Source organism: Anomalospiza imberbis, chromosome 3, assembly GCF_031753505.1.
Source record: "Anomalospiza imberbis isolate Cuckoo-Finch-1a 21T00152 chromosome 3, ASM3175350v1, whole genome shotgun sequence".
In the NCBI taxonomy this organism is placed as follows: domain Eukaryota; kingdom Metazoa; phylum Chordata; class Aves; order Passeriformes; family Viduidae; genus Anomalospiza; species Anomalospiza imberbis.
Genome location: NC_089683.1, coordinates 64,868,581 through 64,880,849, shown reverse-complemented (window position 1 = coordinate 64,880,849; position 12,269 = coordinate 64,868,581). Strand labels below are relative to the sequence as shown.

The following is a 12,269-nucleotide window of genomic DNA, read 5'->3' as shown; positions in this document are numbered from 1 at the left end:
CTCAAGGCAATTCCCTCTGCTAGAACCCGGCTCTCCCTGCTTTTCTTAGCAGCAGTTCCCGTCTCTGCCGTTCACCGCCCGAGAAGGCGCTCCCTCGGATAAGCCGAGGAAGCAGGGGCGCATTGGGAGGGATGCTGCCGGCAGGCTCGAACGGAAGCTTTTTCCCGGGAGGCCGTATACTTTTGGGAGTAGGAAAAGCGGTACTCCCTGCTTGGGAACGCGCGGGCCTGCGCTTATCTCCCCGCTCCGGGAGACGGCTCTTCCACATTATTTTCGGGCCGGTGGCACTCGGCTGCGGAGCTACGGGCGCCCCGCGGCTTTCCCCCGCGCGGAAAGCACCTCGGTGCCGCTCCCGCTGCCCGTCCTCCTGCACCCGAGCGGGGTCGGGAGGGCTTGCGGACAGCGGGGGAGCTTCCTATCCCCGCTGAGCCGGGCGTGCTCCGGGGCACTCCGCGGGACGAACCTGGAAGCACGGGGGGCGGGGGCAGCCGGATGGGGGACACCGACAGCGGCGACGCAGACACACTGGGGATGGCGTGGGGACACACTGGGGGCGGGGAGGGGACGTGGATAGGAGGGGAGACACGCTGGGGGCGGCGCGGGGGGGGACACGTCGGGGGCGGTGGCCACCCTGCCGGGAACGCGTCCTGCCTCCTCCCGCCCCCTGCCTCCGCTCGTCCCCGTCCCCCCGCGCCGCCGCCGCCGCGGCGGGTGGCCGGGCGGGCGGCAGAGCCGGGGGCCCGGCGGCGGGGCCGTGCGCGGGCAGGATGCTCCGGTGGCGGGGCCGGGCGCGGGGCGTCGCGGTGGCGGTGGCGCACGGGCTGTGCTCGGGCTCGCTGAACATCCTGCTGAAGTTCCTGCTGGCCCGCTACCACTTCGCCTTCCTAACGCTGCTGCAGTGCCTCAGCAGCGCGGCGGCGGCGCTGGGGCTGGAGGCGCTGCGGCGGCGGGGGCTGGCGGCGCTGCCGCCCTTCGGGCCCCGCCTGGCGCGCCCCTTCGCCGCCGTGGCCGCCCTGGCCACCCTGCAGTCCACCCTCACCCTCTGGTCGCTGCGCGGCCTCAGCCTCCCCATGTATGTCGTCTTCAAGCGCTGCCTGCCCCTCGTCACCCTAGTCACCGGTGCCCTGGTGCTCCGCGACGGCATGCCTTCGCCCGGCGTCCTCGTCGCCGTCCTCATCACCACCTGCGGCGCCGCGCTGGCCGGTGAGCGGGACCACGACCGCACGGAGGGGACGGGGCGGGACGGGACGGGACGGGACGGGACGGGACGGGCGGCCGCAGCGGTAGCCGATCTCTCCGGGCTTCGGGCTCGGGACCGGGAGGCAGCACCAGCCCGATGAGAAAGACGCGAGGATACGGGGGACGTGCACTTCTAGGGGACAGCTGCGGCCCCGCGGAGGCAGATGCAGCCCCACGGGCGGGCAGGTGCAGCCTTGCAGGGGTGGATGTAGCCCCGTTCGGATTGGTACATTCTTGCAGGGCTCGGTGAAACCTTTTGGAGATAGATGCATCCTTATGGGGGTCGGTGTGAACCTGTGGGAGTAGCTGCAACCATATTGCAACCCTGCTAGGGAAGATGCAACCTTATGGAGGGAAGTGTAGTCTTATGGCGGGTGGGTGAATCTACAGGGGTAGATGTAATGTTCTATGGGCAGCTGCAAGCCCATGGGACAGCTGCAGCCCTGCTGGGGCAAGTGTCATCTTGTAAGGGCAGGTGCAAGCTTAGGGGTCAGCTACAGCCCTCTGGGGCCAGGAGGACCCGTGTTGCTTTCCAGCCGAGGTGTAGGTGGAGTGGGAGGCAAAGGTGGCACTTTGTGGCCCGACAGCACTCCTGTGCTGGGGGCTGCCTCAGACAGCAGAGCACATGCAGAGTGTGTAATTTAACCTGCAAAGAGACTGACAGGGGGCTAGGGAGGGAGGCTGTTGCTTCAGGGATCCCACAGGGCTCCATGGCTAGAGGGTGCAGAATGGCCTGTGGGTTGGAGGGCAGGCAGCCCAGCCAGCCAGAGCTGCTGGGCTCTGTCTCTTGCTGTGCCGTGTCTCTTGCTCTGTGCTGGCAAGAGGACGCTCAGTGTTGCTCTGTGTGTGTGTGTGTGTGTGTGTGTGTGGTTTCAGCCACAAATCTTCCAAAGTGTCTTCACAAAAGGGAGAAGGCAATCTGATTTTGGCTGTGGGATTTAGAGGAGGTATGAAAAATAGTATGTTTGCAGCTTCAAAAAATGTATAAGAGATTTGTTGGGAGGCAAGACTTGGGACAAGCATGACAAGTCCTAGGGGTTATGGAAAGTGCAATGACGCCTGTTTCCTAAATATACGTCTAGTCCAAAATGGTGCTCTCTTTCTGTCTCCTATCATACAACACCTATGCTTATTTCTGTCTGTGACTCTCGTGACAGGAGCTGGTGACCTGACCGGGGATGCTATGGGCTATGTGACAGGTGTGCTGGCCGTGCTGATACACGCTGCCTACCTGGTGCTCATTCAGAAAACCAGTGTAGATAGTGAATATGGACCCCTGACAGCTCAGTATGCCATCGCTGTTTCAGCCACCCCTTTCCTCATCATCTGCTCCTTTGCCAGCATGGATTCCATCAATGTCTGGTCCTTCCCGGGGTGGAAGGACCCTGCCATGGTATGCATCTTTATTGCTTGTGTCCTGATTAGCTGTGCCATGAACTTTACCACCCTTCACTGCACTTACATTAACTCGGCTGTGACCACCAGCTTTGTAGGGGTGGTGAAGAGCATAGCCACCATCACGGTAGGCATGGTGGCATTCAATGATGTGGAGCCCACAAAGTTATTTATAGCTGGTGTTGTGGTCAACACCTTGGGGTCTGTCATTTACTGCGTGGCCAAGTACGTTGAGACCAGGCGGCAGAGCAACTATGAGGACCTGGAGAAAGAAGCTAGAGAAGAGGAGGTGAAAAGGCAGGCTGGAGACCAAGCTCTGTTTGCCATGGAGACAATATCCCAGGTGAAGGGGGCTGAGGAAGCAGCAGTGGAAGGATCATCCACAGGGCAGAGACAGAGTGGAGAGGAAGAGAAGGACGTCACTGAGAAACCAGCCAAGGCACTTGTGGTTCAGGGAAAATCCACCATCACACAAGAAGTGAACAGAAGCTCGCTGAAAGAAGCCTATCTTGGAGTATGGAGGTTGGTGAGGGGTGCTAATTATATAAAGAAGGATTATTTGATAGAAAATGAAGAGCTACCAAACCCTTAAAAAGCAGATTTGAAAACCTATTGTTTGAGGACAGACACCTCGTTTTCTGTACAGGGGGAAGGCAGAGCATACATTTCCACATCAATACTTACAAATCCAAGTCATTCGGGATGATTTTACCTCATTGTCAAAAAACAAAAGGTCATCATTTGCTCATGTTTTGGGCTTGCTTTCAGCTGCTTTCAGTATGTCACTTTAGACCCACCTCAGCTAAGGTGCTGACACTCTGCTGCAGACACAGAGAGAGCTGGGTAAGGGGAAGTCACAGGGTGCTTGCCCAGCAGCTGGGAATATGAGGGATATCAGTGCCATTGAGATACTTGGCAATACCAGTGACACAGCAGTGGCTTATACCTTAGATTGTGTCTGGAGCCTGGTGATTTTAACACATTTGGAGGCTCTGTCAGTGTGCTTCTGTATCTGTATCCATCCAATTATAGATACTCTACATAACTAATTCCTACAATATAAACTCGTATTAACAGTACTTTTTTGTGCTCCTCTGTGTCAATACAATTGCAACAGAGCTAGAGGTTGTACTGCTTCAGTTATATTGGTGTAAAATCACTCTCTTATCTGATGAATTGAAGCCCTCCAGGCCAAGCCTTGGACCTGGTTTACATTGGGTGCTTTGTGTCTTCAGTAGAAATCCTTTAGTCTTGTGGTGGTGTACATGAAAGCAGAACCAGATCTGAGCTTCTGAGAAGCTTTGACTGGCAAAAGAAGGATGTTTATCTGTGAGCTTTAACTATACGTAGCATTTGGAATATTAGCTTGACTCAAATAAGAGTTTGGAAATATTGGTATGTATTGATTGGATTTGGGAGGGCTATAAAAATTTAGGGAGAAAGTGTGTGCCTTGTGTTAACCTCCTTGTACCCTAAAGTTGGATGAATCAGAGCCTGGACTGGAAGCCAGGTGTCCTCTCCATTCATTCTCTCATAAGCAGAGGCTGAGAGCAGAGCTGGGGACACCAACTCTGAAGTTCCCAGGGGTGCTTTTGCAGGACAGTTGTGCTACATCCTGGCCACGTGCTGGTATGTGGCTTTGTGCATATCCGCCCTCGCTGTCCCTGTGCTGTGCTGTCCAGGGGAACAAAGTGCTGGCAGGCAGCAGGAGCTGCCTGGTGCTCCAGCAGATCCCATGGCTGAGTGCTTGGGGAGCAGGATGCTCTGCGTGTTCGGCACGAGGACATCCATGGCTTTGGCAGAAGCAGCTCCCCAATGCCCAGACTGTCCCTGTCCCCATGGGCTGTGAGGGGCAGAGCTGCCTTTCCCCTTGGAAACTCAAGCACTCGTGTGGGAAGTGGGAAGCAGGAACTCCAGCGAGGCCTCTGCTGAATATGCTAGTATTTAGTCCCACATCTGTTTAACTGAAAAGACTGTGGAAACAGGCTGTTTTTTTGCCTGAAGATATCTGTTTGGTAGGTGGGAGTACTTGGGTGGAACCTTTGCTCTGATTAGACAGAAAAAAGATTTGACAGGGAGTATTTCTCACCCCGAAAGGGTGCTGCAGCCATTGAGGCTACCTTGACAACAGACTGAAACAAGCTATTACCATTTTCTGAAAAAATGAACCAAGTTTGTTGTTGTTGTTTTTAATAATGTTATTGTTGTTATTAATAATTATTTATTATTATCTCTTAAGCCACTGAACTGAAAATCAATTATTCCCTAATTAACCAGTGCCTGGCCCAGCACTCTCTCCAGCTGAGCAGGCAGCATTAGCCTCACAGTGGGTTCAGTCTGAAGTGAGCAATTTGCCCAGCAGGGAATATTTGCAAAACTGCTCTCTGGGGGAGCTTTAGGTTCTTGTCAATAAATGCAGGCAGAAACATCAGGTGCTGCGGCAGTGTGTTTTCAGAATGATTGCAGAAGTTGGCTGACCTGGCATCACCCATGAATTTTGAAAAAGATGGCTAAAAGGACATTTATGCTGAAAGCCTGTAGCTGCTGAGCTGGGGGACAGGGCACGGAGCCCTGTACATCACATGTTATGTATAGCCTGTGTTTAAGAGGTACTGGCTGTGTGCCAAAATACGTTTACCTTCTGTTCGAGCTCCATATGGGATCTTTTCAATAAAAGTACTATTTATTGTTTCTAGGCTAATATAATAGGGCTTTTGTTAGTTTTTCAAATGCATCCTAGACTAAAGAAGTTTGTACCTATGACTTATAGTTGCTGTATTACTGAACTCATTGTGATATTGAACTGCATTGTAATCATACAGATGGCTGGAGAGAAACCCACAATTCTGATCTGTCCTCACTGTGTTCAGTGTTTTCTGTCCACAAAAAATGTGGATCTTCTTACCACCTGGATGCCAGTCTTAGATCCTGTAGTGCACACACCGTGTTTGACACGTGCTGTAGGAAGCTCTCCCACTGGACTCTTGTTTCAGGACTTTTTCCTGGGGGAGGTTAAATGTTTTACCACTTACTGTTGTTAAATCGTAAAAATCTGTGGATATTCAAACAGTTTTGACTATTAAAAAAGCTGCTGTTACAATGTTGTACATTTGCATGTATAGTCGAAATGTGATTATATTGTATTCTGTTTTTACCTGTAAATTCCCTAAATTAAAATGGGAATTTGGCAAATGCAATCCAGTTTTTCAGTAACAGATACTGTCGCACAATGAAATAAAAATACTGCCTCGTGCTGAGGTATTTTAATAGCATCAGCGGAAGACGGTAGAATGAGATGTGGGAATAAAATGCTCTGCTTTCCAAAAGCCTTCTGCTTTCTTATTGTTGCTGATCCAGGGTGTTCATTTTTGCTTCATTTATAGTTTTTCTTGTGCCTTTATATCATCCAAGTTTCCTCAACATGTGACCACACACTATAAATACTGTCACAGACAGAGAGACTAAGGACAGACAAAGGAACACCGGATTCTGAAGCGCTGGGACCTCAGTACAGCTGAAAATTTCTGTGGTTCTCAGTGGTGATTTTTTTGGTTACATATTTAAGATGGTTTAATGTCACTGGTGTAGCTGTTAAAGTTCTAGAATTAATAAAGTAAGATGATGCTCATTATTAATAGTTCCATCATAAAATGACAGCATTATTAAAGGACATAATATTAATTTAATTTTACAATGTTAAGTATTTGTATTATCATCTATGTTGCATGGCAGCACTAAGAGATGATTTAAGCATTAATTTTTACCTGTTTGCTTTGGATGAAAGGTACATAATACGCCTATGGCTGAAACTGGGTTGTGCCAGACCAGGCTGTGGTCAGTCGTTATTGCCAAATTCGTCTTAGAGCTCCACACAAATGTGCCTGCAGGTTAATTTAGAGAAGGAGACCATCCTTGTTGTCAGATAATAAATTAACCTGATGCACAATGACTGCTTTGAGAATAAACAGGAATTTCAGTGTCAACACATCCTTGAGTAACACCTGCTGTAGCACTCCTAGACATGCACGTAGGCGCACATGCACACACACAAATACACATGCAACATGACAACAAAAACCAGACTGGCTATTGTTTTGGAAATGCATTCTTCTCTCTAAGAAATTAAAGAGAGGACAGTATATTTTGAGGCAGTTAAAGTACAGATAAAAGTTCTAAAGGATATATTAAAAACTTGCATACATCACTAATCTTGTATTTGCTATCACTTCTGCATGGAAAATATGCGGCAACCTACAAAGAGCCATCTGAAAATGAAAGAAATTTTACAGTTTACTAACCAACACTTCAGACCCCTGCATACATCCTGGGATAATTTATTGCCAGTGTTTAATAGCTTCTTGTAATTCTGCTTGCTGCAAAAATGCCTGTTTGCTGCAAAGGCTTTAGTATGCAAAAAGGTGCAAGCCCTTCACCTCTGGTCTCTAAATTAGCATTTGAGCATTGTGTTGCTAATGATGGTGAAGGGTTAACACCTTAACCCTCTCTGCCTGTGTCATTTATAATTTCACATATATCTTTGAGGTTTCTTCTGTGTTTTTCTAACTGGAGTCTCTAAGTGCAGTGGTGGCAATCAACTCTGCTCTCAATGAGCTTCTGTATGCATGCTTCAGTTGCTTGTTGAAGATCATCAGGAAGCTTTTCACTTCAACCCCATTCCTGTCAGGAATTGATGAGCATGAACATGCCCTTTTTTCTGATCCTTTGTTGCCGCTGTATCTCCCAAATCTTTTTTCCAGTGTCCATCCTGAAAATCTGTGCAAGTGATGGAGGACTTGCCACAGAGGCTTCTGCTACTTTTTTTTTTTTTTCTACAAGGGCAGGGAAGGGATGGACCAGCAGGATCTTGAATGTCCAGATTGCTTCTTTCTACCTTTGTGCATGTTTCTGCCCACCAGCTCCCTGCATCCCAGATCCCTATATAGCTCAGCCCTGGCTGTGTCCCAGCTTCTCGTGGAGCTGTGCCCAGGCTGTGTCCCAGTGTCCTGTGGAGCTGGGCTGCGCACGGGACAGGCGCCGGAGTGAGGGCCCTCACTCTGCCAGACACTGAAACCCGGCTGTGCCTGCCCCTGTGGAGATTTATTATACACACAGAACCAGGAGATCTTTTTATAGTAACAATGTTTTAAGTAATAAGGCTATAAACCTGCTGTTGAGCCTGGCTCAGTTTCCTTATAGGTTGAGACTTAAGAAAGCCATTCACACTGGACAATGTGTTTGAACAGAAGAGAGACAGCCTGAGATGAAAACCCAGGTAGAGGGCACGAAAACAATGCTCAGCGAGGGTTATGAGGTGGGATAAAGATGGATGGGGAAAAAATGTGAGCTACAAATTAGAATGGATGGGGAATATGTGATAGTTTGCAGAAAAGAAAAAATGTTCTTGCATGGAAAAATAGTGACAGTATTGGAAACCAATGGCCAAAAAGTGAGGTGAATCTGCAGTGAATGCACTTGAGTTTGGGCTCTGGAAGAGCAGGGCACATGAAGGAGAGAGGCAGAATGAGTGAGCTGGCTGGGGGAAAGATGGCTGCATCTATTCTTTGTGGTTTTGTGATCTTTTTTTTTACTGGACAGTTGTAAGAAATTTTGCTCTGGGCACATTAATCTTGTTAATAAGTTTGTCTTTTATCAAGCAAAAGCAATGTCAGCTCTGTTCTTAAAATTACCGTACTTTTTAAATTTGGTGCTATTGATTTTGTTCCTGGCAAAACAAGAAGATCCCAACAATTATTAAACAGAATTCAGGATTTCTCTGATAAAGAGCAATAACTTCTGAAGACACAGACCATTTCTTACCTGACATGGGGGTCAAATGAGAGAGAATAATGATTTGGAACTGGCCATGATAGTAAACCAGTCAGGTTTACCAGCCGCTGTAAATAATGATCAGCATCGTTAGTAGATAAAAACAGCTAAAGGCTGCTGTGTATATCACCATTATCTCCTCATGTCTTGAATTGTCTTAATTCTGTAAGTGCATTTTTTGTCTTCAGAGTATCTCTGTGAATTTGTCTTTATGGTTAGTTTAATTCCAAACCATGTACACCTGGTTAAAAGGTAGAATATGGATTTCCCCTTCTGTTTCTCAAACCACATGCTAACCTGGGATCTGAAGGGCAGAGAGGTTCCCTTTGTCAATGCATCTTCTTGAGTGAGGGAACATTCAGGAAAACAGATAAAATGTCCAAGAACATATGTTACCACAAACATATGAAAACCAGCTAAATATTTCCTTATCACAATTTTACAGGAACAAAATTACGTTTCCTTAAGTATAGTGGCCGAGAGGCCACTGAGTCTGACTCTTTATTGAATTTCAGAAGGCTGCTGCACACAAAACACACCAAAACTGACTGCACAGCCACACAGTTTTGGCCCTGGGATTTACAATATTTTCCGAAAGAAAAGACAATGGGGAGCATTTGCCTGGCACCATGGGAGAAATTGCTTGACTTAGGGAAGCTGGGATGCAGGTCTCTGTGAAGAATCACTGCCAAGCCAGCAGCACATTTCCAGGATTCCTAAGACAGGGTTGGACTTTCAATATTGCTCAGCTTTTTTTTTTTTGCTCTTTTTTTTTTTTTTTTTTTTTATGAGGGGTTTTTGGTGTGGGTTTTTTTGTTTGTTTCTTTTGTTTTATTCTGTTTTTTGGGGTTTTTTTGTTAATCGGTATTATGAATGAGCAGAATCATCTGTAATACCTGGCCATGTCCTGGGGTACCTTCTGAGTGCTGAACTCCTCATCCAACACCTGGATGTTGCAGTGGCTTGATAAAACCAGTACAATTTCATTAATGCTGCATTCAGCTCTGTCATCCAACACAAGCAGAACACTTTATTTTTCTGTCTGGGGAATCTACTTAACAGTGATTAAGTATGCTTTTATACTCATAAAGATCTTTTATAGATGCTTCAAATATTCAATGCCACAGTTCAGGAAAGAAACTAAGCAATAGCTAACTGATGTGGAGGATGAAAATGACAGCTAGAGCTGCCTTTTCAGCGGAAGGTTTTGCAGAAGGAGTTTAAGTTATTTGCTACCCAAGTTTTAGGCTTTCCTCATCTTTATCTACTTCAGTGCCTTTCCTCAAAATCTGCTAATTTTGTCTTGTCAGTTTTAGTGTTGATCTGGAACCATTCTTTACTTTTCTTTCTGAAAACTTTACCTCTGCCTCTCCCTGTCACTGGTCAGGTAGGGCACAAGACGCAGAGTCCTTTGCTTGGAACACACCAGCAGCCAGCAGACAAAAAATGTCAGATGCCACTTTCAGGGTCAAAAATAAGGACACATTGCTCTGTACTGGAGCTTCATTACAGATTCATTCAGACTCATACTCATCACGAAAAGCACAGTGAATAAGACCTTCGCAGCCAAGAAGGCTTTGCTGCATCTCTGCTTTTAAAGCATGGTATAAAAACAGAGATTATTTGTTAGTGGTGCTCCTCTTTGTGTTTAGTATAGAGCTGATGTGTTGGCACATAAATTGGCAAACTTTGAAGACTCAGCTGCGATGTGAGCAGATCCCTAGGTGGCAATATAGAGCAGTCACCACAACCCTTCCCGCTTGCTATCAGGAATGCTCTCATTTGTTGCACTAGAACATTTCTGCATTTTGTGCCTTGACCAAGCCTTCATTTAGTAGGACATGAGGCTAAATGAAAGCATTTTGCTACCTTAGGGGCTCACTAGTGTCCAGTGCTCCACTTCCCCAAGCCAAGGAGAGTGTTAGCAGTGGGTTTTAGGATTATTTTCTATCCCACCAAGCAGAGATCTGTGCTTGAGAAGCTAACACTCAGAATTCCACCAATGCAAAGCCAAAGAAAGAGCCCCTCTGCCCCAAATCTATTTATTGACATTTCTGTGGCAATATACCTGATGGTAAAAGCAGCTGCTGCAGGAAAAGGAGTTTCTGTCAGTTTGGTATGTTCCAAGGCACTGTATAGCACCATGACACCAGGGAAGGTCCACCAGCTGCCAGGACCATGCTGGCACCCTCAAACATGCAGAGATGTGGCTGCTGAGACTGTTGGAGAGTCACTCTGGACACCAATGCTGCGTGGGTGAGTGTTCTCCTGTGGGGTCAGGGGTTTGCCCCTTTCCTAAGCTCCTTATAGGGAGCTGACACATAAAAACTCAGTCCCTCCCCATGAAGGGTAACAGGTCAGCTCAGCTGTAAAAAGGTATGGTGCCAAGGGAAAGAAACAGCACAAATTTTACCTGTGCAGTCCAGATTGGCTATTACCACAGCAAAATTCTTCCTTTATTATTTTTTTCCCAGGCATAGTTCCATCTATGCTTCTGAAAGAAAATATGCAAATGCACTAATAGTTTTTATAGAAGAAAAGATTTATTTCAGAAGACAGTTCCTGCAGGCAATACAACACCTGCTGAGCTTGCAAAATCATTCAGTGTATGGAACGGATTAGGTTGGGGTCTGCCTTATTTTCATTGCCTTCAAAGTTGCTGGGAAAACGAAGATGTAAAGGTAAGGACTGTAATAAAGAACGAGCTCTGAAAAGCAGCTTTGCTACAGTGGACCTTCAAACCCATTTGAGAATGTCAGGGATTTGCCATTATTCTTGAAGCTGACTTGACAAACAATTCTGGCATCTTGACAGCTGAGCCTTAGACTAAAAAATGTCACTAAAATTCAATCTCCTGCTAGATAAGGAGTAGCCAGTTGATTCCCAGGGTGCAGCCAGCACTGATCCGCCCTGCTATCGGTGAGCTCTGCTGCAATGGGATATCTAATTTGGGTAAGTGCATTTCCAGCATTAGGGTGCATAAAGTCTGATTGTGAGTGTCTGCCAGTAGAGACACACAGGATGAGTTTTGCAGATTCATACATAAAACTTCTCCTATTTTAACTAAAAATGCTAAGCTTGAGTAGTAATATTAAAGTATTATAAGCTATCTGGGAAGAAGGAAAGCCAAAGGAAGCAAAGAAAACTAGAGTCCCACAGACACATTTCCAAAGACTTACAGTGCTGTTACTCTGCATTTTTCAATCAGAATAATGAATAAACATTTAGCAATAACAAGAAGGACATATATAATTTGGATTATTTTAAACCCAGTGCCACTATCTGATCCAAATGCAGGTGCAGGGAGCCCACAAGGGTTTGAGCCATGGGCATCACAGTACTTTCAAGGCTGGAGAAATCCACCCCATACAGGGATCTGTGAGGCTGGAAGTAAATACATCTGCTGCCTTGTTTTTTCTTTGTGTACCCAGATGAAATTTAAAACTTCACAACCATGTAATTTGCTTCCTCATTTCCTTCAGGGACAAATGTCATGTCTCTGCACCCATTACCCTTTTTTTTTTTTTTTTGTTGACAATACCTCAACTGGCATTCACATTACAGTGTTGGCAGGAAAGATTATTTAAAAAAAAACAAAAAAACCAAACAAATCAGAACTGTAGATTTATATTTTTACCACACCGTCCGGGTTAATTTATTAATACTTTTTTTTTTCCTGCTATCTTGCTTTCTTAAAGGTGAAGATTTAGATGAGCCACTCCATTTGCTTTTAGTCTATCTCATATGTGAGATAAAATTAGTCAATCCACCAAAGTTGGCATTTTTGTTACACCAGTTGTGAAGGAGTT

At 46.7% G+C, this 12,269-nt stretch overlaps 1 protein-coding gene across 1 annotated transcript; it reads left to right on the top strand.

The window, feature by feature from the left end:
* The first annotated feature begins 691 nt into the window (after positions 1–691).
* On the top strand, positions 692–5,960 carry SLC35D3 (solute carrier family 35 member D3). Its single transcript, XM_068184821.1, has 2 exons — positions 692–1,203; positions 2,397–5,960. Exons 1-2 carry the CDS (start codon positions 768–770, stop codon positions 3,224–3,226), a joined length of 1,266 nt encoding a protein of 421 aa, XP_068040922.1. The 5' UTR covers positions 692–767; the 3' UTR covers positions 3,227–5,960.
* Positions 5,961–12,269: the final 6,309 nt, after the last annotated feature.

Excerpts from the sequence above, each read along its gene's own strand:
- SLC35D3 (XM_068184821.1), top strand. The coding sequence starts at position 768 with ATGCTCCGGTGGCGGGGCCGGGCGCGGGGCGTCGCGGTGGCGGTGGCG. Across the intron at positions 1,204-2,396 it reads CTGCGGCGCCGCGCTGGCCG|GAGCTGGTGACCTGACCGGG; the intron begins GTGAGCGGGACC and ends CTCTCGTGACAG.